The sequence below is a fragment of the Piliocolobus tephrosceles genome, chromosome 14 (assembly GCF_002776525.5).
Source record: "Piliocolobus tephrosceles isolate RC106 chromosome 14, ASM277652v3, whole genome shotgun sequence".
NCBI classification, from domain to species: Eukaryota; Metazoa; Chordata; class Mammalia; order Primates; family Cercopithecidae; genus Piliocolobus; species Piliocolobus tephrosceles.
The window spans coordinates 7,924,716-7,949,037 of record NC_045447.1 but is presented as its reverse complement, the minus strand read 5'-3'; the positions used below and the strand labels follow the sequence as shown (position 1 = coordinate 7,949,037).

At 57.1% G+C, this 24,322-nt stretch overlaps 1 protein-coding gene across 1 annotated transcript in view; it reads left to right on the top strand.

Moving 5' to 3' along the window:
- HMCN2 (hemicentin 2) overlaps positions 1 to 24,322 on the top strand; it is a 172,740-nt gene that overhangs the window by 112,193 nt on the left and 36,225 nt on the right. The window contains exons 49-72 of the mRNA XM_026457114.1: positions 822 to 972; positions 2,416 to 2,634; positions 5,507 to 5,620; positions 6,010 to 6,197; positions 6,828 to 6,924; positions 7,718 to 7,879; positions 8,029 to 8,142; positions 8,905 to 9,107; positions 9,789 to 9,870; positions 11,792 to 11,923; positions 14,783 to 14,926; positions 15,011 to 15,170; positions 15,257 to 15,381; positions 15,748 to 15,931; positions 16,983 to 17,080; positions 17,519 to 17,785; positions 18,159 to 18,349; positions 18,795 to 18,876; positions 18,979 to 19,115; positions 19,675 to 19,816; positions 19,901 to 20,045; positions 21,264 to 21,391; positions 22,599 to 22,755; positions 23,642 to 23,763. Of these exons, the coding sequence (XP_026312899.1) occupies positions 822 to 972; positions 2,416 to 2,634; positions 5,507 to 5,620; positions 6,010 to 6,197; positions 6,828 to 6,924; positions 7,718 to 7,879; positions 8,029 to 8,142; positions 8,905 to 9,107; positions 9,789 to 9,870; positions 11,792 to 11,923; positions 14,783 to 14,926; positions 15,011 to 15,170; positions 15,257 to 15,381; positions 15,748 to 15,931; positions 16,983 to 17,080; positions 17,519 to 17,785; positions 18,159 to 18,349; positions 18,795 to 18,876; positions 18,979 to 19,115; positions 19,675 to 19,816; positions 19,901 to 20,045; positions 21,264 to 21,391; positions 22,599 to 22,755; positions 23,642 to 23,763 (3,544 nt within the window). The remainder of the gene's footprint in view (positions 1 to 821; positions 973 to 2,415; positions 2,635 to 5,506; positions 5,621 to 6,009; positions 6,198 to 6,827; positions 6,925 to 7,717; positions 7,880 to 8,028; positions 8,143 to 8,904; positions 9,108 to 9,788; positions 9,871 to 11,791; positions 11,924 to 14,782; positions 14,927 to 15,010; positions 15,171 to 15,256; positions 15,382 to 15,747; positions 15,932 to 16,982; positions 17,081 to 17,518; positions 17,786 to 18,158; positions 18,350 to 18,794; positions 18,877 to 18,978; positions 19,116 to 19,674; positions 19,817 to 19,900; positions 20,046 to 21,263; positions 21,392 to 22,598; positions 22,756 to 23,641; positions 23,764 to 24,322) is intronic.

The window sequence follows — 24,322 nt, the reverse complement described above, 5'->3', positions numbered from 1 at the left end:
GCTCTGTCACCCAGGCTGGAGTGCAGTGGTGCAATCTTGGCTCACTGCAACCTCTGCCTCCTGGGTTCAAGCGATTCTCCTGCCTCGGCCTCCTGAGTAGCTGGAATTACAGGTGCCCACCACCATGCCCAGCTAATTTTTGTATTTTTGGTAGAGATGGGGTTTCACCATGTTGGCCAGGCTGCTCTCGCACTCCTGACCTCAGGTGATCTGCCCACCTTGGCCTCCCAAAGTGTTGGAATTACAGGCGTGACGCACCCGACCCAGCCTTTATTTTATTTTATTTTTTTTATTTTTATTTTTGAGACAGAGTCTCACTCTGTCACCCAGGCTGAAGTACAGTTGCACGATCTTGGCTCTCTGCAGCCTCCACCTCCTGGGTTCAAGTGATTCTCCTGCCTCAGCCTCCCAAGTAGCTGGGATTATATGCACGCACCACCATGCCTGGCTAATTTTTTGTATTTTTAGCTGAGATGGGGCTTCTTCATGTTGGCCAGGCTGATCTCAAATTCCTGACCTTGTGATCCACCCACCTTGGCCTCCCAAAGTTCCAGGACTATAGGCCTGGCCACCACACCCAGCTGTATTTTTTAATAAAAAGTTGAACTCTTTGTAAACTTTAAACTCTACTATTTTCACCCACGTGTGGCCCTTCTCATCTTTATGCTCTATGGATTTGGTTTTATAAACTTCTCAGGGTGTTCTTGTCACTTTATGCTGCATTTTTGGAGAATGTATTGAGAAATAAGCACACTTGTTTTGCTGCTCTTGGCCCCTCATTTCTGATCTCCCTCCCCCTTCCCGCCTCGTCTTCCTCGCAGCCCGTGACCCCCAGCCCGCGGCTGCATGTCCTGGGCGAAGGGCGACTGCTCCAGATCCAGCCCACGCAGGTCTCAGACTCAGGACGGTACCTGTGTGTGGCCACCAACGTGGCTGGCGAGGATGACCAGGACTTCAACGTGCTCATCCAGGGTGCGTGGCACCAGTGGGCTGGGGGTGGGGCTTCGGCCAGTATGAGGATATTGCGGGGCTGGCTGGTCCTCCGCAGGCACCCACCCTGTGTCCTGCAGCTCACGTGCCGCCCACGGCATCTCCCACTGGCTCATCTTAGCAGCCCAGAGCAGCATCCTGCCCTAACCCCTCTGCCTCAAGGGACCAAAGCCAAAGACATGAGGACTCTGGCCCCAAACCACAGAATTGAGTGGTGGAGCCTGGAATGGTCTGGTTGAGCCAGAATGCCACACTCGTAGCCCCTCTGCTAGATGCCTCTCGCGATGTTAGGGAAACCTGGGGATTTGCTTCAGAATCTCTGGTCGAGAGTAAGCTGAGTGGCCGCCTCAGTGGTTGAAACTCCGATGTTTTCCTTTTTAAAAAGTGAAGGAAGGAAAGGAGGGAGCCAGGCGTCAGAGAGGCTGGGAGGGAGAGGCTGGGAGGCTGGGAGCGGGGGCTGAGAGGCTAGAAAGAGGAAGCTAGGAGGGGGATGCTGGAAGGCTGCATGGGGGAGTCTGGGGAGAGGCTATGGAAACGGAGGGAGAGGCTAAGAGGCTGGGATGAGGAGGCTGGGGAGGAGGCTGGGATGGGGAGGCTGGGAAGGGAGTCTGGGAGGGGGAGGTTGGGTGGGGGAAGGTGGAAGGTAGGAAGGGGAGGCTGGAGGGCAGGGAGCTGGGAGTGGGAGGCTGGGGTGGGGAGGCTGGGAAAGGGAGGCTGGGAGGAGGAGGCAGGGAGGTGGGAATGGGAGGCTGGGAGCAGGAGGCTGGGAGGCTACAAAGGGGAGGCAGGGAGGCAGGAGGCTGACAGGCAGGCTGGGCGATGGATAAGTGTTCAGAACCAGGTTTTGCTACACGATGCCAGAGGACTGTCCTGGCAGGAGGAACAACTGCTCCAGGCTGCCCTTTTTCATCTCCAGTGCTTCTGGCCACCAGTCCTCTAGCCCTGGCTCTGTCATGAACTGGTTATGTTACCTGGGGACAACCTGGGGATGACACGGCCCCCTCCAGGCCTTAATTTGATCCTTTGTAAAATGCAGGTGATCAAAGCAGGTGACCTTGAGGGCCCCCCTCCATTTCTAAAGCTGATGATTTTGTGCTTCTGTGTTCTGATAAACAAACATTAGCTAAAGCTTAGTATCTGGCTTCCAACTGTGCAAAATATTTCCACATTACAAGGAGTCTTTAGTGTCCCTTAGACACGAGCTGCTTAGGGAAGCAGCCTTATCCTCGTGCCTAGCACATAGTAGTTGCTCAATAAACACTGGTTTAGGGAGTGAGAGAATTTAAGAAATGCCCTGACCTAAGGGAATGACTCAAATAATGGATTTCCGCACCTGGGAGAGGCTGGGACGAGAATCTGTGTGAGCAAAGGTGCATTCCCCACCCCTCTGCTGTGCTTCCTAAGGGCTTTGTCTCCCCCACCTAGTGCCCCCCATGTTCCAGAAGGTGGGTGATGCCAGTGCAGCCTTCGAGATCCTCTCCTGGGAGCAGGAGGCCCGGGGCGGAGTAACGGAATACAGGGAGATTGTGGAGAACAACCCAGCCTACCTGTACTGTGACACCAACGCAATCCCACCCCCGGAGCTCACCTGGTACAAAGAGGATCGGCCCCTCTCGGCCGGGGATGGGGTGTCTGTGCTGCAAGGTGGGTCAGGGCTGCGTGAAGAAAGTGGGCGCTTTGAGCTCTTCTGTGTGCTGCCTGCTGTGTGACCTTAAGCAGAGCACACAATCACTCTGGACCTTAACTCCGATTTGTAAACTGGGGGTACAAGTGCTTTGCCTGTGTGAAGCCAAAGACTGGATTGCCTTTTGCCTCTGGTTTATAGAGCAGAGCCTCCTACAATGGGGCATGCGCTTCTGGGCTTTAAGATCCCTAATGTCCTTAAACGATTGGCAGAAGCTGCCACTTTCTCTGCAGAGGCAGCTGACTCCTTCGTTAATCGTCAGCAAAGCTCATGACCCCACAGGCTGACGAAGCTCTGGCTGGACATTGAAGGCCACACTGTGGTGGCTGAACTCATGTCTTGTGTGTCTGGGTTTTTTTTTCTTTTTCTTTCTTTTTTTTTGAGACGGAGTCTCGCTCTGTCGCCCAGGCTGGAGTGCAGTGGCCGGATCTCAGCTCACTGCAAGCTCCGCCTCCTGGGTTTATGCCATTCTCCTGCCTCAGCCTCCCGAGTAGCTGGGACTACAGGCGCCCGCCACCTCGCCCGGCTACTATTTTTATTTTTTGAGATGGAGTTTCGCTCTTGTTGCCCAGGTTGGAGTGCAATGGTGTGACCTCGGCTCACCGCAACCTCCACCTCCCGGGTTCAAGCGATTCTCCTGCCTCAGCCTCCCGAGTAGCTGGGATTACAGTCATGCGCCACCACGCCTGGCTACTTTTTGTATTTTTAGTACAGATAGGGTTTTTCCATGTTGGCCAGGCTGGTCTCAAACTCCCGAACTCAGGTGATCTGCCCGCCTCAGCCTCCCAACGTGCTGGGATTACAGGGATGAGCCACCATGCTCAGCCAAGTTTTGTTTTTTTCTTTCACCATCTTAAGTGGTATTTGTTTATTTAAGGTAATTTAATTTTTTTAAGTAAATCTTTTATTTTAGAATAATTTTTTGTAGGTGATTTTGACTTAAAAGACTCCAGGGCCACCCAGGGCTTAGAAATGCCCGGCCCACCTGGCTCATGGGGGAAGCCTGGGTGGTCTCTCTGTTTGAGATTTGAACTGTGTCCCGCCGGAGATGGACCAGCGGTGGGGCTGGTTTTGGGGAGAAGTGGTCAGTTGCACAGGTCTCCAATGAGCAGAATCAGACCAGGGTTTCTACTTTGGTGCTTGCAAAAAACGGAGGTGGCTGGGCACGGTGGCTCACACCTGTAATCCCAACACTTTGGGAGGCCGAGGTGGGAGGATCGCTTGAGCCCGGGTATTCAAGACCAGCCTGGGCAACACTGTGAGACCCCATCTGTACAAACTATTTTAAAACTAGCTGGGCATGGTGGCATGTACCTGTGATCCCAGCTACTCGGGAGGCTGAAGAAGGAGGATCCCTTAAGTTCAGGAGGTCAAGGCTGCAGTGAGCCGTGATCATACCACTGCACTCCAGCCTGAGTGACAGGTCAAGACCCTATCTCAAAAAAAGAAAAAAAGAAAAAAAAAAAAAGAAGGAGGCCTCTTGCCAATCCAGGAATGCAACTCTTACTGAACGCTGTTAGTTCCTGTTAGAAATCTCTGGACGGACCCCTTAACCTGGCCACTGACCACCAATCCTGACCCCAAGTCCTGGGTGCACACTAGGTTCTGTCACCTGATCCCAATCAGACTCTAACCATCAGCTAATCCCAACCAATAGCTGAACCCAGACCACAGCCACCAACTTCCCGCCAGTCCTACCCACTTACCTCCATCCCTACCACTCACCTCTCACCCTGGCAACTGACCTCTAACTCTGTTCTCTAATCCTGAGAACATAAGTGTCATGGTCACAGCTGACCTGAATTCTTATCCTGACCTTGCACTAACCTCAAACATCAGCTGACCCCTGCAACGCCACTGCTGCCTCAATCCTGGCCACGGGGTTCTGCAGGCTCTTAACCTGGTCAAGCCACCCATAGCCCCGGGCCGGCCAGCCCCAACCTGGAATTCTGAGCATGCAGTAACCCTAACCAGGCCCCCACTGGAGACCAACTCCAGACCCCATAGATGCCAGGCTCTGGCCTTGGCTGGCTCTTTTTTTTTTTTTTTCCCTGAGATAGAGTCTTATTCTGTTGCCCATGCTGGAGTGCAATGGCACGGATCTCAGCTCACTGCAACCTCTGCCTCCTGGGTTCAAGCAATTATCCTGCCTCAGCCTCCTGAGTAGCTAGGATTACAGGTGTGGGCCACCACACCCAGCGAATTTTTGTATTTTTAGTAGAGATGGGGTTTTGCCACGTTGGCCAGGTTGGTCTTGAACTACTGACCTCAGGTGATCCACCCGCCTCGGCCTCCGAAAGTGCTGGGATTGTAGGCATGAGCCACCATGCCTGGCCCCTGGCTGGCTTTTGATCACAGAGTGTCCCAGGCAATGCCTCCCCTGCCCCCTCCCCTCCTTCTACCCCCACCAACCACCACAGCCCCAGGAGCTGCCTCCCCTGCCTCCTGAGTCTCTGCTTGAACTCTGCGCTTGCCAAGGAGCTGGGCTCAGCACAACAGCAAAGCTGAGCCAGCAACCACTGCCATCACACCGAACACTGCCATGAAGGCTCAGGTTTGCCATCTGTAAGATGGGAGTGACAACAGCGTGTGCCCCACAGAGGCATTGTGGGACAGGCCCAGAATGTGCCGTCCAGGGCCTGGTGCACAGCAAGTGGTGGCTGTGCCCTGACTTGACTCCACTCCACCTGTGAGCTGGGCAGGGCAGGCTGATTCTCTCCATTTCACAGATGAGGCAGGGGACAGTCACATGTCCCAGGTCCACTGCAGCGTCCTTGCTCTTGGGGGTGACTCTTGTGCCTGAGCTTAGGTGTCTGTCCCGTGTCCCTGCAGGAGGCCGGGTCCTGCAGATCCCCCTGGTGCGGGCGGAGGATGCCGGGAAGTATTCTTGCAAGGCATCCAACGAGGTGGGCGAGGACTGGCTGCACTACGAGCTGCTGGTGCTGAGTGAGTGGCGGGGCCTGCAGATGGTGATTCCCGGGACTGCAGGCGCCATAAGGGCCTCCCTCGGAAGGGGCAGAGGCAAAGTGTGCACAGTTTTGCTGTGCTCAGAGGTTGAAATTGGAGTTACAAGCTCAACCTCAAAAATCATGCAGGACTGGGCACAGGTTCCAAGTCATTTGTCAAATCCAAGGCGATGTGATTTGACATCGAGCAAATCACAACCCTTTCTGTGCCCCTGATTCCTTAGCTGTGTCAGGGATTGGGAGGGCTTGGAGAGAAGGGCATGAGGATCCCAGCCAGCGCCTGACACCAAGTGCCATCCTCGCCTCCACGGCCACCCCCGCCCCCAGGGACCTGTGCCGGCCCCTCAGCCTCCTCTCCCCCACCCCCAGCCCCACCTGTGATCCTGGGCGCCACAGAGGAGCTGGTGGAAGAGGTGACAGTGAACGCCAGCAGCACCGTCAGCCTGCAGTGCCCGGCCCTGGGAAACCCCGTGCCCACCATCTCATGGCTCCAGAATGGGTTGCCTGTCTCCCCGAGCCCACGGCTGCAGGTCCTGGACGACGGGCAAGTCTTGCAGGTCAGGGCAGCCCCCTGCATGTGCTAGGGGCAGCGGCTGCTGAGGCCCGGCACCACTTGTCTGGGAGCTAGGGAGGGGTCGGCTATCTGCAAATGACTCTCTTTGCTGGGACCCATGCTGGAGCCCAGCCACGAATCACCTGTGAGGCACCATGCTGGGCCAGCACAGGCCTGTGCACAGCATCCAGAGATTCAGGAGACACCTAGCAAAGGATGCATATGAGTGCGGGACCCAGAGCCTAGCACCACACAGAGCAGCCTTCCCCGGACCACATGCAGAGCCGTGCCCAGCACTCAGACATCAGACAGCCCTCTGAGTCATTCCATGTGCAGACACAGAGCTGCAGGGACCCCAGGAGCCCAACACACACAGCATGGCCCTCCACAGGGGTGGGGGAGGCTCTTGTCACATATGATTTGCTACAGAGAACCACCCCAACACCAACCTCACACGCCCACTCCTGAGCGCCACACAAGGCCCTGGATGGAGAAGATTCCAGGTCTCTATGAGCTGCCTGGTGCCTGCGTCCCTGGCATGGGATGGGAGGAAGGGAGGGAGGGAGTCATTCCTGGGGGGGTGGTGTCCAAGGGGCCTCAGGCGTCACCCAGGCATGGCTCCCTGCACCCACAGGTTTCCACGGCCGAGGTGGCCGACGCCGCCAGCTACATGTGTGTGGCTGAGAACCAGGCGGGCTCCGCTGAGAAGCTCTTCACCCTCAGGGTTCAAGGTGAGCTGGGCGGAGCAGGCAGCCCCTGTGGGTTCCTTTTCCCTCCCCAGGGGTCACTGCCTTGTGGCTTCCAGTATCCTGGGCTCTGGGACCCGCAGTCAGAGTCCAAGGATCTCAGCCTGGCCCCAGCCACATCCTGAGACAGAGAGCATTTGGGGGACCCTGATCACTATTGGGCCAACCCCAGGTGGTTTTAAGCAACTTTGGAGGTGACCAGGGAACAGCTCTTTTGAGGCGTTACACCACCATTACTGAGCACTTACTGTGTACCTGACAGGAGGCTGAGCACTTTCCCTGAGCGGACTCCTTCCAGCAGAGCTAGGTTAGCCCAGATTTGCAGCTGTGGGAGCAGACTCAGGGAGGTCGCTCTCAGAGAGGAGTGGGGGGGTCTCGCCACGCTGGAGCCTGCGCTCCCAACCTCTGCAACTCATGTCGTACACTGCACCACAGTGGCTGTGAGCTCTGTCTCCAGACGCGGGGACAGCTGTGGTCTCGGAGATGGAGGAAGACAGTGTTGAGCCCTCAAGGTCATGGGCTGAAACCTGACTTGATATCTTAGCTCTGCCACTGACCAGCTGTGTGGCCTTGGAACAGTGACTTTCCCTCTCTGATCCCCTACCCAGTGTCCTTCTGTGTAAGACAGTCATGGCAAATGGAGGTTTCTGAATTATTTGAAGTTGTGCCGAGATGAAGCCCCAGGAGCTAAGTGAGGTTCAGGGTTTCTCTCGGGCTCCGTGCTCCCCTGCTGATGTGATTCTCATGCCTTTCTCTACCGTGGTGACTGTGGGGATAGTCCCGCCACGAATCGCAGGGCTGGACTTGGAGCAGGTCACTGCCATCCTCAACAGCAGCATCTCCCTCCCTTGCGATGTCCACGCTCACCCAAACCCCGAGGTCACGTGGTACAAGGACAACCAGGCCCTCTCCCTGGGTGCAAAAGTCTTCCTCCTTCCCGGTGGGTAAACTGAGGTGTCCGGCCCCGCTCTGACGTTACATGGGGAGAGAGTTGCTCCCCTGACCTGGGACAGGGCTGTCAGTCGGGCAGGGATTTAGGACTGGGGGCTGGGCTAGAATGCTGGTGTGAGGGGCTGGCTCCCCCCACAGGCACCCACACGCTGCAGCTGGGGCGAGCACGGCTGTCGGACTCTGGGACATACACATGCGAAGCCATCAACGCTGCCGGCCGAGACCAGAAGCTGGTGCAGCTCAGTGTTCTGGGTACGTCCATGTCTGTCCCCGACTCATACCGTCCCCCTCCTTCAGTCACCCCTCAGCCCACACTCCCCGGGGAACATAGCCAGGAGAGGGCCAGGAGGCACAGGGGGAGGCTGGGACACCTGCACGGGTCAGCTCTGAGGAGGGGGAGCAGCGGGATGGGCCCCAAGAGCCTGGCTAGGGAAGGGGCCTTCCCAAGCCTTGTGTGACTGGGGAAGCCTTTTTCACGGTGGAGCCTGTTTCAAGGCACGTGGTCTTCAGAATCCTCTGGGGGGAAAAGCTGGTCCAAGGCATCTTGAGCAAGGACCCTCTGGAAGGTTCTTTCTAGGCCCGGGGCTGGTTCATTCACTTGCACGAACACCAGCCAGACACTGCGCCATGCCCTGTGGGCTCATAGTTGTGGGGAACGGGGACTTCTACATTGGTTCACTGGAGCCACAGGGGGCTAAAGGGGCGCCCACAGAGGGCTGTAACCCAGCTGGGGCCTGCCCCCTGTAGGAAAAATCTGGGTGGAGGCAGGCGTCAGCATCTCCCCCATCTAGGAGGCTGAGGCTCAGAGAGGCAGGAGGCTGTCCTTGGTCACTCAGAGGGTCCTTGGCGTGCTGGCCTGGTTCTCTTCCTCCAACTCCCCTGGGTCTGCGCCAGCACCCGGGGCTGGGTCTGCTGTGTGACCCTGGTGGGTCTCCACTGGCATTTTCCCTGTGGCTGAGTGGGGAGGGCGCAGGGACAGCCACAACACCTCACTCTGCTATCTCCTGCCCCCAGTTCCCCCTGCCTTCAGGCAGGCTCCCAGCGGCCCCCACGGGGCGGTCCTGGTGAGGGTCGGGGACAGAGCTGTCCTGAGCTGCGAGACAAATGCGCTCCCTGAGCCAATGGTGACCTGGTACAAGGATGGGCAGCTCCTGGTCCTGGCACAGCGGACCCAGGCTCTGCAGGGTGGGCAGAGGCTGGAGATCCAGGAGGCCCAGGTGAGCAACCTTTGGGGCATGGGCAGCCATGGGCAGCTACAGGAAAATCGCCTCCCAGCCCTGGCGAGCTGTGGGGAGGAAGGTCGGCAGAATGTGCGTTGCTGCCTCCTTGGCCTGTGGGACCCCAAATCAAGTTGATTAGCAGCTTCCAGGGTGGGAGACGTGGGTGGAGCTCAGAGCTCTGGAGTCACGTTCCAGACCCAGCCCTGCAGTCATGGCATGAGCCTTTCCTGCCTCAGTTTCCTCAGCATCTAGATGCTTTTATCTGGTCCACTCTGGCTGACCGTCTGAGACTCCTGGGAGTCTGCCCTGCCCTCCTTCCCTCCCTCCCTGGTGTGGATTAGATGCTCACGGTGTTTGTTGGATGAATGTTTGCTGTTCCCCTGGAAATCCATTCCTGGTCAGGCTCTATCTCCACAGCACGGGGGGCCTCTTCCTCCCAGCTTGGCCCAGGGAGGGAGGCCCCCAGAGCCTGTGTATTCACTGTTGAGGGGCCCTCCTGCTTCTTGAGGCTCTTGGAAAAGGCCAGAGGGTCCTGTTTCCCTTTGGCTCCCCAGTCAGGACCAGCATATTTGGGAGGCCCCTGCTCTGGAAGTTTTGGGGGCCTAAATGCTTTTGGGGAGCCCTAGCACCCCACTTCCAGCTCCAGCACACAGCCACTGTGTGCTCTTCCTCTCTCAGGTGTCGGATAAAGGTTTATACAGCTGTAAAGTCAGCAACGTGGCTGGGGAGGCTGTGCGGACTTTCACCCTCACCGTCCAGGGTAAGCCGGGGACCAGCCTGGCCAACGTGACCGCGGAGCCCCTAGCAACACCCAGGGCTGCCGAGGAGGACAAAGACAATAGCTGCACAGAGGCAGTGCTGCCAAGTGCTGAGGGCACAATGACTAGAATTTGTGTACATATCTATATCTATATCTACATCTATAGATAGCTCTTTGCTTTTGTAGAGATGGGATCTCATTATGTTGCCCAGGCTGGTTTCAAACTCCTGGGCTCAAGCAATCCTCCTGCTTCAACCTCCCCAAATGCTGACATTACAGGCATGAGCCACTGCGCCCAGCTAATTTCTAGAATTTAAAAGACTAGGGTTAGCAGGCTCCAAATAGAACTCTGCCAGTGACCTGCTTCATGGAGCTTAGCAGAATGACTTTGTCCCTCGGAGCCTAAGGTTTACCTTCAGTGAATGAGTCTAAAAGCAGTAGCTGCCTGCCAGGCACATTGAACCCGGCCGATCCCATGGAAGCCACGAAAATGACAGTGTCTGTACATTGCTGGGCACAGGGCCTGGCACATGGGCACTAAGATGAAGGAGCCCTATGAGATCAGACACACAGGAGGCCATGTCACCTGCATCTTGATCCCGGGGGGGGGGGGGGGGCTGTCCCATCCACCCAAGGAGAGAGCACAGATGCTGTTTGATTGGACATGTGGCTCCAGCTGGGGTAAGGAGGAGCCTATTTATGCTGTCCAGGAAACTTGGCCAGATTTTCTGGGGCTCAGATGTCATGTTAGTTAGAATATAGACTTAGCCATGCCACAAAGAGACCCCAAAATGTAGTTGAGTAAATGAGAGTTTAACTCTCATTCAAAAGCCCAGAGGTGGGTGTCTAGGCTGGTGGGTAGCTCAGCTCCATGCAGTAGTTCAGGGACCTGGGTTCCTTCCCTTCTGTTGATCTTCCATTTCTTAGGGTGTTGTTCTTGTGCGTATGGTTGAAACTGGGACACGGCATCCTGTCCTGGCCCACAGGAAGCAGAAAAGAGCAGAAGTGGTGGGCAAGCATTTATTTCCTGCAGAAGTTGCACCTGTCCCTCCTGCGTGTATTCCGTTAATGAGCACTCAGGCAGCTGACTGCAGGGGACACTGGGAAATGTAGTTTCTGCTAGAGTGATTGTGGGCTCAGCTAAAACTCTGCTGTGCACAGTGGGACGAATGGGCTGGGGGGACACCAGCCATCTGCCACAGATGCCAAAGCCAGTAGCCTCCCAACCAGGTGAGCGGTGGGCACATGCAACACTGAGCCATACGCAACACAATCGTTGAAAAGGACTGACAAGACAGAGTGCAGGGGCTCATGCCTGTAATCCCAGCACTTTGAAAGACTGAGGCAGGGGCATCACTTGAGCCCAGGAGTTTGAGATCAGACTGGGCAACATAGCGAGACCCTGTACCTACAAAAAATAAAAAATAAAGTAACAAGAAAAGGACTGACACCAGGCTCGCTGCTCAAAGCTCCTAGCCCGTTCTGACGGCTACACTGATGAACCGTGGAAAGTGGGGGAATATCTGGTCCCTGAGGGCAAAGGCATTTCATCTTGAGCCTGGTTGACTCTGTTCCACTGGTGGTGGCTGCCTGGGGTGTGTGACTTCATCCTGGCAGATCAGGAGAGAGTGCTGGAATCGATTAGTGATGTCTGCCCTGGCACAGGTTAAGGACTGTGAGCCTTAAGGGTGAGTGAGCCTCCCATTTACCATCCTTGGGTTAAGTAGACCCTGCTGGAGTTTTGCTTTGTATGCTTTAAAATAGCCAGGCCCTGGTTCTATTTACATTTGTGAATGAAACATAAAATGGGAACTCCTAACTATCGGGAAGGGCTTCTTAGGCCTCCCTGATCTGCCTGAGGGGAAGGAAGTGGGGGAAGAGTCTCAGAATTCTGACAGTCTGGTTATTTTTTTTCCTGTAGTGCCCCCAACATTTGAGAACCCTAAGACAGAGACAGTGAGCCAGGTGGCTGGGAGCCCCCTGGTCCTGACCTGTGATGTGTCCGGGATCCCTGCACCCACGGTCACTTGGCTGAAGGACAGGATGCCCGTGGGTAAGCGCATCTGTTTCGCGGAAAGCATTCCTTTCTGTAATAAGATGACAGCGGAGGTGGAGGAAGGAAGTTATTGGTTGTTGATGATTTTGGCAAAACCAGAGACTGGCGGTGCCGTGTTGGCCCTGCCCCATTTGTGTTTGAGCGAAGTGTTATTTATTGGCCCTTGGAATCCAAACACAAGGAGCGTCTCCTGTGGGGGTTTGAAAGCTCCTTTGCATCCACGCCCTCAGTCAGCTCCCACGAGACAGCAGACGTGGGCTCTCCATTGTGCAGGGTGGGCACTGAGGGCTGTGGAAAGCCCACTGGCTGACACTGGGCTCGACATTGGCCCCAGAGCTGCTCCTTGGTGGTGACTCAGCTCTGTCCTAGCTGGGCCGTTGGTCACCCCCATCCCCCATGCAGGCCTCCCCATTCTGGCCACTGCTGTGCCCGCTGTTCCTCCACATGAGGGCAGAAGCCCCACATGGTCTCCTGGGCCCACTGTGCCTCCTGTGCAGGCTCCACGTGGGGCAGAAAGGTCTGAAGGTGCAGCTTGGAGCTGGTCCCTTGTCTGGTGGAAATCCGTCCACAGCGGGGGCTGGCGCTGCCAGCCACCTCTCCCTGCCCCTCCATGCAATAAATGTGGCTGTGCTGGCTCCTCCAACCTGCCCCTCTCTCTCAGTAACAGCTTTATTGGGATATAATTCACACACTATATAATTCACCCACTGAAAACATCCGATTCAGTGATTTGTAGTACAGTCAGAGTTGTGTGACCATCACCACAATCAAATTTAGAACATTTTTATCACCAAAAGGACACCCCATACCCATTAGCCATCAATCCCTATTTTCCCCCAATTTCTTCTTTCCCCAGAGCCAGGAAACCACAAATCTGCTTTCTGTCTCTGTGGATTGGGCTGTTATGGGCATTTCACATCAATGTCATCATAGAGTGTGTGGCCTTTTGTGTCTGGCTCCTTCCACTTAGCATGTTTTCAAGTTTCATCCATGTTGTAGCATGGATTAGTACTTCATTCTTTTTTTTTTTTTTGAGACAGAGTCTCTCTCTGTTACCCATGCTGGAGTGCAGTGCCACAATGTTGGCTCACTGCAACCTCCACCTCCCGGATTCAAGCGATTCTCCTGCCTCAGCCTCCCGAGTAGCTGGGATTACAGGTGCGCACCACCACAGCCAGCTAATGTTTGTATTTTTTTTTTTTTTGAGACGGAGTCTCACTCTGTCGCCCAGGCTGGAGTGCGGTGGCCGGATCTCAGCTTACTGCAAGCTCCGCCTCCTGGGTTCACACCATTCTCCTGCCTCAGCCTCCTGGGTAGCTGGGACTACAGGCGCCCGCCACCTCACCCGGCTAGTTTTTTGTATTTTTTAGTAGAGACGGGGTTTCACCGGGTTGGCCAGGCTGGTCTCGAACTCCTGACCTCAGGTGATCCACCTGCCTTGGCCTCCCACAGTGCTGGGATTATAGGCATGAGCCACCATGCCTGGCCAGTGCTTCACTCTTTAAAAATTAAATTTTTCTCTTCATTCCCTTCTGTGGCTAAATATTCCATCGTGTGGCTGTGTCACGTTTTGTGCATCCACTGGTCAGTTGATGGGCATTTGGGGTGTCTGCACCTTTTGGCTGAGATGCTCAGTGCTGCTGTGAACCTTCGTGTTCGTGTTTCTGCGTGGACCTGTGTTGTCGCCTCTCTTGGGTCAGGTGGCTGCAGGCCCCGCCCCCTCGTGTCCAGCTCTTGGCACATGTGTTCCCTGCCTGGAGTACCTACCCAGGCTCCCGTGGTCACTCTGCTCCCCACTGGCTGATTCCTGCTCAACATTCATGTCTCAGCGGAGACTCACCACCTCCGGGAGCCTTCCCCGACCCTTCCTGTGCCGCAGGTTCTCCGGTTCCATCAGGGGCTCACAGGGCTTGTCCGCACTGGGTCCCCTTGTTTTGTGGCCCCCGCCCCTGATACATTGTGAACTCCTTGAGGACAGGGACTGAGCTGCCCTCATCTTTGATTCCCAAGCTCCATGCTAGACACAGGGCAGTTGCTTGTGTTTTTGTGTTGAGAGGCTGGCTGGGCCCGTGAGGATCTGGGCGGGGAGATCGGCCTGGGCTGGGGCAGTTAGGGATGGCTTTGGGCAGGGGTGTGGCTGGAGAGAATGAAAGGGGAGGCCTGGGCCTGGCACGGTGGCTCAAGCCTGTAATCCCAGCACTTTGGGAGGCCGAGACGGGCGGATCACGAGGTCAGGAGATCGAGACCATCCTGGCTAACACGGTGAAACCCCGTCTCTACTAAAAAAAATACAAAAAAACTAGCCGGGCGAGGTGGCGGGCGCCTATAATCCCAGCTACTCGGGAGGCTGAGGCAGGAGAATGGCATGAACCCGGGAGGCGGAGCTTGCAGTGAGCTGAGATCCGGCCACTGCACTCCAGCCTGGGCAACAGAGCGAGACTCCGTCTCAAAAAAAAAAAGAAAAAAACAAAAGAAAGGGGAGGCCTGAAGGCTGGGAGTGGGAGGAGCCCGAGCAGAGGCCCAGAGGGAGGCCCCAGGGTGACCTGTGTGGGGTCAGTGAGGGGCTGGTTTGACTTGAGCAGAAACCTTGATAGATGGGCTAGAGGGTCAGGGCGGGGAGGAAGAGGATGGGAGGTGAGAGCTGGGCCCGAGAGCAAATCCTGGACGCTGAAGGGAGAGGGTCCCTTGGGAAGAGCTGTCTCAAGTGGAAGGAAATGAGGGCGGATTCTAAGGAACAGAGACTGGGCTGGGGAAGGTGGGGACATATAAGAAGGAGCCTCTGCCTCTGTGGGGTTCAGTTTCCTAGGAGCACAAGAAGGGGCTGGGGGATTCAGGAGGTCCCCCTCTGTCCCACAGAGAGCAGCGTGGTGCACGGTGTGGTCTCCCGGGGGGGACGCCTCCAACTGAGCCGCCTGCAACCGACCCAGGCAGGCACCTACACATGCGTGGCTGAGAACACCCAGGCCGAGGCCCGCAAGGACTTTGTGGTAGCAGTGCTGGGTAGGTCTGCGCCCTGCACCCTCCTGTCCCACTCCCATGGCAGCCCCTGCCATCACCCAGGGCTTCACTGCCCCCCTACCTCAGTGGCCCCCCGGATCCGGAGCTCGGGCACTGCGCAGGAGCACCACATCTTGGAAGGGCAGGAGGTGCGGCTGGACTGTGAGGCTGACGGGCAGCCGCTGCCGGATGTGGCCTGGCTGAAGGACGGCAGCCCGCTGGGCCAGGACGTGGGCCCCCACCTCCGGTAAGACTTGGCCCATGCCCTCCCCAGAGGCGGCAGAGCCCACTTCACCTTATGCCCCTGCCGTCGGCCCTCCCTCCCTGTGGCAGGTTCTACCTGGATGGCGGCTCCCTGGTGCTAAAAGGCCTGAGGGCCTCGGACGCAGGTGCCTACACCTGCGTGGCCCGCAACCCAGCCGGGGAGGACGCCAGGCTGCACACGGTGAATGTGCTGGGTGAGGAGCCTGGGGGCATCTGGAGGGTGATGCGTGGGCCTGGGCGCGGGAGATAAGGTGACATGTGAGCAAAGCCCACACTGTGACCTGGGCCACGGGTCTCACTTCCCTGGGCCTCCGTGCCCCATCCTCAAACTAGAGGACAATAATGCCAGCCCAGGGTACAGTGGAGATTCGGGAGGTGAGAAGAGAGTCAGGGAGTGGCTGTGCCCCCCATGCAGTGGGCCTCATCCCTCATGAGGGGCGGAGACCACTGTGGTTGCTGGCGGCAGAAGTCCAGGTCTCCACTTCTGGGATTTCCCTGGGAGGAGCCCACTTTCCTCCCAAGACCTCCTCACTACCCCTCTTTTTTCTACCCACCCCCAGTTCCTCCCACCATTGAGCAGGGAGCAGATAGCTCGAGGGCCCTGGTGAGCAGGCCTGGGGAGCTGGTGACCATGGCATGCCCCGTACGGGGCTCCCCGCCCATCCATGTGAGCTGGCTCAAGGACGGCCTGCCCCTCCCGCTCTCCCAGCGCACCCTCCTCCACAGCTCTGGCCGCACCCTCAGGTAGGGGAGATGGCACACAGGCGTTGGCTGTTCCACTCAGAGTGGACATGTGGGGATTGACAGCCAATGGGAGGTGCTGGAAACCACGACTGGCAGCAAAACCCATCCCCCATCCCAGAGCGAGTGTGGACCGCGCCCCAGCTGCTAATGTGAGGATGGGTCTCAGGGACCCAGGGAAGGGGAGGTGGTCAGGATAGGAGGAGATGCAGGAGAAGTCAGGTTTCAGGGAAGGACAGACCAACCGGGTCACCGGAGACGAGGCCTGAGGACGGACTGTTGGCTTTGGTGCTGTGGCTGTCAGTGGGGACTGGGCAAGAGCAGCTCCGAGGGGTGGTTGAGGTGAAAGGGGTTGAGAGAAAGTGGGAGGACAGACGGTGAAGCCAGTGAGCTGAGATGTCTCCAGTGAACTCTGAGGGCAAAGAGGGCTGCATAGAGGAAGAGGAGCCAAGCTGTCCATGTGGGACGTGGAGCTCCCCGAATTTGGGAGCCAGGAGGTCTGGCTTCAGAATGAGATGGGTTGCAGCAGGCAGCAGGGGTAGAGGCAGCTGGAGGCTTTATCCTGGGGGCACCAGGAACCCAGGTAAAGAATGTAAGCAGGCCGGGTGTGGTGGCTCACGCCTGTAATCCCAGAACTTTGGGAGGCTAAGGCGGGAGATCACGAGGTCAGGAGATCAAGACCATCCTGGCTAACACGGTGAAACCCCGTCTCTACTAAAAATACAAAAAATTAGCCAGGCGTGGTAGCGGGCGCCTAGGAATCCCAGCTACTTGGGAGGCTGAGGCAGGAGAATGGCGTGAACCCGGGAGGTGGAGCTTGCAGTGAGCCAAGATCGTGCCACTGCAGTCCAGCCTGGGCGACACAGCGAGACTCCATCTCAAAAAAAAAAAAGAGTTTAAGCAAAGGCTGGGCTCAGTCACTCTGCCCCCTCTGGCCAGCAAGTTCTTGGGAGACAAAGGATGGAAAAGGCAGGAAGTCTTTCCATACAGCCAGCCTCTCCTGTCTCTCTCCCTTTCTCTTCTCTCCTTCTCCCTCTCCTCTCGGGAGATTCAGGATTTCCCAGGTGCAGTTGGCAGATGCCGGCATCTTCACCTGCGTGGCTGCAAGCCCAGCTGGCGTGGCGGACAGGAACTTCACCTTGCAGGTGCAGGGTATGGAGCAGGGGGTGGGGCAAGGGGGTCTCTGGCCTTGGTGGGTGAGAAGCAAGGCCCTTGGCCCCCCTGCCCATCTGGGTGGAACCAAGGATGGGCCCCGGGGGCATCAAGGAGAGTGGACACTGCGGCTCAGTCTCTGACGCACTGGATTGCCCGTTCGCACCTCACAAGTAGCCATGGGCACTCTGATATGCACAGGATAGGTGGGGGCAGAGAGGCCAGTGCAGGAAGCAGCTCTGTAAATAGACAATCACAATTCCAGGGAACTAGTGACACTGGGAGATGGAGAGGATGCTGTGGGAGTACAGAGGAGGGCACCTCACCTGGCCTTGGAGGACCAGGGCGGCTTCCTGGAGGAGGTGATGTCTAAGTTGAGTACTGGAGGTAAGAGTCCTGGAATAAAATGGCTCCTGCCCACCTTTCTGCCCTCCACAGTGCCGCCTGTCCTGGAGCCGGTGGAGTTCCAGAATGAGGTGGTGGTGGTTCGTGGCTCCCCAGTGGAACTCCCGTGCGAGGCCCGGGGCGTTCCCCTGCCTCTCGTGTCATGGATGAAGGACGGGGAGCCCTTGTTGTCCCAGAGCCTTGAGCAGGGGCCCAGCCTGCAGCTGGAGACAGTGGGAGCTGGTGACTCGGGAACCTACTCCTGTGTGGCCGTGAGCGAGGCCGGGGAAGCCAGGAGGCATTTCCAGCTGACCGTCATGGGTGGGTGTTCTGGCCTCTGGCCAGCTTCTCTGGGCTCAGGGGAGAGGGTGGGACTCTGGGGGCAATGGGAAGGGCAGTGAGGGAGGTGAGTCCCCTGGAGGCCTGGGACTGCCACCTGGGAGCAGAACTCGGGGAACTTGGTTCCGGCTGGGATGCCTCTCGCCTGCCCTGCCTGTGGGGAGCGGGTGGCCGGGCTTTCCTTCTCCCACGGCTATGCTCCTGGGTTCTTCCCACCAAACCTTGGTGGCAGATGCAAGAACAAGAGCCACCAAAATGTGGGAGCAGAGTCCCCGGACTCAGCACGCGTTTTCAAGTGCGGTGCCATCCTGGAAACGTGTGTCAATTGTGTGTTCCCCTCCATGGCGGCTTGCAGAGCCCCCTCACATTGAGGACTCAGGCCAGTCTACAGAGCTGTCGCTGACCCCCGGTGCCCCCATGGAGCTCCTCTGTGAGGCCCAGGGCACCCCCCAGCCCAACATCACCTGGCATAAGGATGGGCAGGCCCTGACCAGGCGGGAGAACAGCAGCAGAGCCACAGGGGTACTCCGGGTGGACAGTGTGCAGGTACCGGTGCTGCCACCGTGGGGTGAGGCTGGGGGTTGGGGGAGAGGGGAGGGACTGCAGGTTCCCCAGACCCGTTGGGCAGTTGACAAGGTTTGGCTGAAGCTCCTCCTCTGTGTGGGGTACGAGGGTGTGGAGGTGACCCACCTAAGCTGTGCCCTTGGGAGCTCCCAGCAGGGTCAGGGCCCAGGCTGATGCCAAAACCAGGTGACCCCATCTAAGCCAGAGGAGGGCTGGTGCAGTTAAGGGGGACTTCTGGGAAGAGGCAGGCATCACATCAGCCCTAAAGCAACAGTGAGATGGAGGGAGAGGGCATGGGTTGGCTGGGAGGGTGGATGGCAGACCTCTGAGTTTGAATTGTGGGTCCCTTGTGGCATAAGAAAGAAACCAGATCGGGAGGCAGGCAGACAGGGGCCAGGGGCAGCTGCTCAACCCGCTCCATCCCCAGGTTGGTGATGCTGGGCTGTACACTTGCCTGGCTGAAAGCCCTGCAGGTGCAGTCGAGAAGAGCTTCCGGGTCAGGGTTCAAGGTAGGTGGTGGGGGTGGGGTGGGGGCAGGGCCGGGAGGCAGGATGGGCTCGTGGCAGGGGTGAGTCCACCTCTCACGTCCTCTTGTGCTACCCGCTTCCCAGCCCCTCCAAACATTGTTGGGCCCCGAGGCCCCCGCTTTGTGGTCGGCCTGGCCCCGGGGCAGCTGGTCCTGGAGTGTTCGGTGGAGGCAGAGCCAGCGCCCGAGATCACGTGGCACCGAGATGGCATCGTGCTGCAGGTGGGCGCCAGGCGGGGCCCCAGGGTGCTGCCTTCTGTCCCTCTCAGGCCCCAGACCTGACCTGGCCGGATCCAAGATCCAGAGCAGGTGCCAAGGGCCTGCTCTGAGCTGCACTTTGCACCCTGTTCCCCGTTGTCACTGTCACTTCCATTTTATGGATGGGGACACTGAGGCAAGTTTCAGGTCACTCAGGGCTTCCGAGGCCCACCCAGTGTCCTCCCCCTGGTTCCTTGAAGCTATGCTTAGCGGCTGTGTGGCCTGGGCTGGCGACTAAGGTTCTCTGTGCCCACCCCTCCAATGGGGTCAGTTTGCGGCTGTGGATTCAGGGTCGTGGGTGTTCTGACAGGAATCCAGGGACAGGGGATGCATTTCCTCCCAGAGGAGTGCATTTCCTTAGAGAGTCCTCAGCGGGTCACAGTCAGGGCCTGCGGTCAGGCTGGAAGGACAGAGCCACTGTCCAGCTTCACCAGTTCCTCAGTCCTCCACGTCTGGTGCTGGGGGCTGGCCGAGAGCAGTTGGGCACTGATAAGGGTCTCTCCACCCTGGTGGGGCTCTCCAGGAGGATGCCCACACACAGTTCCCAGAGCGGGGCAGGTTCCTCCAGCTGCAGGCCCTGAGCACGGCTGACAGCGGCGACTACAGCTGCACAGCCCGCAACGCTGCAGGCAGCACAAGTGTGGCCTTCCACGTGGAGATCCACAGTGAGTAGGGCCCGCCCCACCCCACCCTGCCCACCCCCTTAGAGCCACAGCTCCCAGCACCACTCCTTCTGTGCCCCTCCCCAGCGGTGCCCACCATCCGGTCGGGACCACCTGCAGTGAATGTCTCAGTGAACCAGACAGCCCTGCTGCCCTGCCAGGCTGACGGTGTGCCCACGCCCCTCGTGAGCTGGCGCAAGGACGGGGTCTCCCTGGATCCCAGGAGCCCCAGGTGGGAGAGGGAAGGGGTGGGCCTCGGGGAGGCTCTCAGGTGCCACTTTGTGGGTTGCAAACCAAATCCACTTGGGCAATTGGAGCAGAAAAGTGACTTTATCATCAGGACATAGGGTGTCTCAGAACACAAGTACAGGCCCACCACTCATGAAGGTCTCTTGCTTGTTTGACTTGATCAGAAGCCTTGATAGATGGGGCGGGGTAGAGGGGCGTGAGTGGGTCTCACGAGATCTGATGGTTTTAAAGCTTCTCTCAGCTTCTCTCTGTGTGGGCTTCATCTTTCTCTCTCTTGCCTTCTTCCTTGGTGAACGTGGGAGAAACACATGCCCTGACGACCCCATAGCCCCCAGCCTCACCCAGGTTTACAGCTCCTCAGCTCACTAGCAAGCTGTCTGTGAATCCCCACTCTAAATTCCCAGGGCACAGAATGCCATTGGCCCAGCCTGAGTGATATGTCCATCCCCCATCCAATCAACTGTGGCCAGGGGCGGGATTGCACGGTACAGACATGGCCCTTGGGAAGGGCACTTTTCAGATCTCAGGGCTGCTCTCCAGAAGAGCAGGGTGCTGCTTTCTGCGTCTCAGGAGAGGCCAGGCCCAGGAGGGTGTCAGGGAGGCCCAAAGCAGCCCTTCTCTCCATCTTTCCAATGTTGGCTTGGGCTGTGGGGAGCTGCTCATGGCTCTGACCCCCTGACCTTGGCCTCATAGATGCAAGACTCTGACCTCCAAAGTTAGCATCTGTTATTAGTCCATTTTCACGTTGCTGATAAAGACATACCTGAAACTGGGCAATGTACAAAAGAAAGAGGTTTATCGGACTTACAGTTCCACACGGCTGGGGAGGCCTCACAATCACGGTGGAAGGAAAGGAGGAGCAAGTCACATGTTATATGGATGGCTGCAGGCAAAGAGAGAGCTTGTGCAGAGAAACTTATGTTTTTAAAACCATCAGATCTCATGAGACTGATTTACTATCACGAGAACAGCATGGGAAAGACCTGCCTCTCTGATTCCATCATCTCCCACCAGGTCCCTCCCACAACACGTAGCAATTATGGGAGCTACAAGATGAGATTTGGGTGGGGACACAGAGCCAAACCATATCAGCGTCCTCTCACTGGGAAAGGACGGACAGAGGGAAGGGTCTTGCTAGGGACAGCTCTGCTCCAGGCCCACTGGCCTGCCCATCTCCAGGGCAACCCCCTGTCCATTCCAGGTTCGAAGTTCTGCCTGAGGGTTCCCTGAGAATCCAGCCAGTCCTTCCCCAGGACGCCGGCCACTACCTCTGCCTGGTATCCAACTCTGCTGGATCCGATCGCCAAGGCCGCGACCTACGGGTCTTTGGTAGGTGGCCTGGGGAAGGCCTTCGGTGTCCAGTCCCTGTTGGGGTCCAGTCCTGCTTAGTTTCTGGGTCACTCCAGCTGTCAGGAGCCAAGAGCCAATGGTCTTCAAATGGCCATGAAGCCCAATAGTAAAAAGTTGTGATCATGCACACTCAAAGGACACAGATGTATTTTAGTGCATATATTACATAACAGAACAGTGATTCAATGAAGAAAGCATGCACAAAAGGTAAAACAGGCCGGGCGTGGTGGCTCAAGCCTGTAATCCCAGCACTTTGGGAGGCCGAGACGGGCGGATCACGAGGTCAGGAGATCGAGACCATCCTGGCTAACATGGTGAAACCCCGTCTCTACTAAAAAAAATACAAAAAACTAGCCAGGCGAGGTGGCGGGCGCCTGTAGTCCCAGCTACTCGGGAGGCTGAGGCAGGAGAATGGCGTAAACCCGGGAGGCAGAGCTTGCAGTGAGCCGAGATCCAGCCACTGCACTCCAGCCTGGGTGACAGAGCAGGACTCTGTCTCAAAAAAAAAAAAAAAAAAAAAAAAGGTAAAACAAGTCTGGGAGGCCGTGGCAGGAGGATCACGTGATCCCAGGAGTTTGAGACCAACCTGGGCAACATAGTGAGACCCCATCTCTACAAAAAAAAAAAAAAAATGTTTAAATTAGCCAAGCATGGTGGCACATGCCTGTAGTCCCACCTACCTGGGAGGCTGAGGTGGGAGGATCACTTGAGCCCAGGAGTTTCAGGCTGTAGTGAGCCATGATCACGCCACTGCACTCCAGCCTGGGCAATAGAGTGAGACTCTGTCTACAAAAAAAAAAAAAAAAAGTAAAACATGTGAAAGGATAAAATTCAAAATCACTAGACTCAGATGTCCCAATCTCCTCCCCCTCCAACAGATCAGCTTGTGTGAGGCTGCTCTGGCGGGCCCTGGCCTCAGGTCGGGGGTTAAGGGAGTAGAGGCCTGGAGACCTCAGTCAAGGAAAGGCAGCGAGGGGGTGCCGGGCTCAGCGATGTGGAAAGCCCAAAACACCCAGTTTTGGGAGCCTGTTGAAAGCGCTGTCTTGGGACTTTCTCCTGCCCTCTGTGCTGCCTCAGGGATGGGTGGAAGACAGTAGGCAGTGGCTTTGCCCCTGGGCACAGCCTCAGAGAGCCCCCAGCCCCTGTGCCCCCTGCACCTGTCTCCTGACCACTGCGCTCTCCCCAGAGCCTCCAGCCATCGCCCCCAGCCCCTCCAACCTGACCCTGACCGCCCACACCCCAGCCTTGCTGCCCTGCGAGGCCAGCGGCTCCCCTAAGCCCCTGGTGGTCTGGTGGAAGGACGGACAGAAGCTGGACTTCCGCCTGCAGCAGGGCGCCTACCGGTAACGAGCTGGACCTCGCGGTGACTTCCTGAGACGCACGGGGTGGGGAGGCACTCTCGGCTCACGGGGGCATGGGGCAGGGACGGGGCAGGGTGTGCTCAGGTCTCACCGGAGTCAGGACCAGAACTTGTGTCTCAACTTTGGGGATCAGAGAGTCTTCACACTGAGATAGGGGTGAGGGCACTGGGGACATACAGCTAAGCAGAGACATCTGGGCTTTATTTATATCCACCAGAGTCACTCTTTGTCTAAAAGCAAAACATGAACTGGGCGTGGTAGCTCACACCTGTAATCCCAGCACTTTGGGAGGCTGAGGTGGGAGGATTACTTGAGGCCAGGAGTTCAAGACCAGACTGGGCAACATAGTGAGACCCCCATCTCTACAAAAATTTCAAAATGAGCAGAGTATGGTGGTGGGTGTCTGACGCTGAGACGAGAGGATTCCCTGAGCCTGAGAGGTTGAGGCTGCCGTGAGCTGTGATTGTGCCAGTGCACTCCAGCCTGGACAACAGAACGAGACTCTGTCTCAAAAACAAAAACAAAAAAAATCAATTTTTAAAAATTGGAAAACCAATGTAACAAACCTAGACTTAGTGAAAATGAAATCAGTAACCAAGACTCTGAGCTGCTTTAAAGTCGTGGTTCTTACAGAAGTTATCGTAGATGGTTATTGTAACAAATGGGCAGGGTTACAGAGAAACAGGGATGAAAATGAAGATCACTCACAAATCCGCCAGCTAGACCTTTGGGGTAGAAACTTCTAGATGTTTCTAGAGTCAGGGCTGGAGGTCAGGTGCAGGAAATGGGCATGAGACCCCCACAACCAGAAAGGCACCGCTGGTCTGTCAGCCCAGCAGCCACTTGGCCGTCCATCTGTCCGCCCCAGGCTCCTGCCCTCCAATGCCCTGCTCCTTGCGGCCCCTGGCCCCCAGGACTCAGCCCAGTTTGAGTGCGTGGTGAGCAATGAGCTGGGCGAGGCCCGCAGGCTCTACCAGGTGACCGTCCATGGTGAGTCAGGGTGGAGGTGGAGGGGGACACCTGGGGTGGGGGCAGTGCCTTCCTGCCCTTGGGTGCTCTCCCTGCCTGCAGGGAATTGTGTGGCTTTTTCTTTCACTGCACTGGACACCTCCTCCACGAAGGCCTCTCAGATCCTGCTGGGTCACTGCTGACATAACCCCAGCTCCAGCACAATTCCTGGCACACAGGAACTTACAGGAGAGGCCTCTCCCAAATCTACAATGTTCTAAATTCAAATCTGACCTTGTCATCACCCCCATTAAAAATCCCTCCTGGCCGGGCGCGGTGGCTCAAGCCTGTAATCCCAGCACTTTGGGAGGCCGAGACGGGCGGATCACGAGGTCAGGAGATCGAGACCATCCTGGCTAACATGGTGAAACCCCGTCTCTACTAAAAAATACAAAAAATTAGCTGGGCGAGGTGGCGGGCGCCTGTAGTCCCAGCTACTCGGGAGGCTGAGACAGGAGAATGCCGTGAACCCGGGAGGCGGAGCTTGCAGTGAGCTGAGATCCGGCCACTGCACTCCAGCCTGGGTGGCAGAGCAAGACTC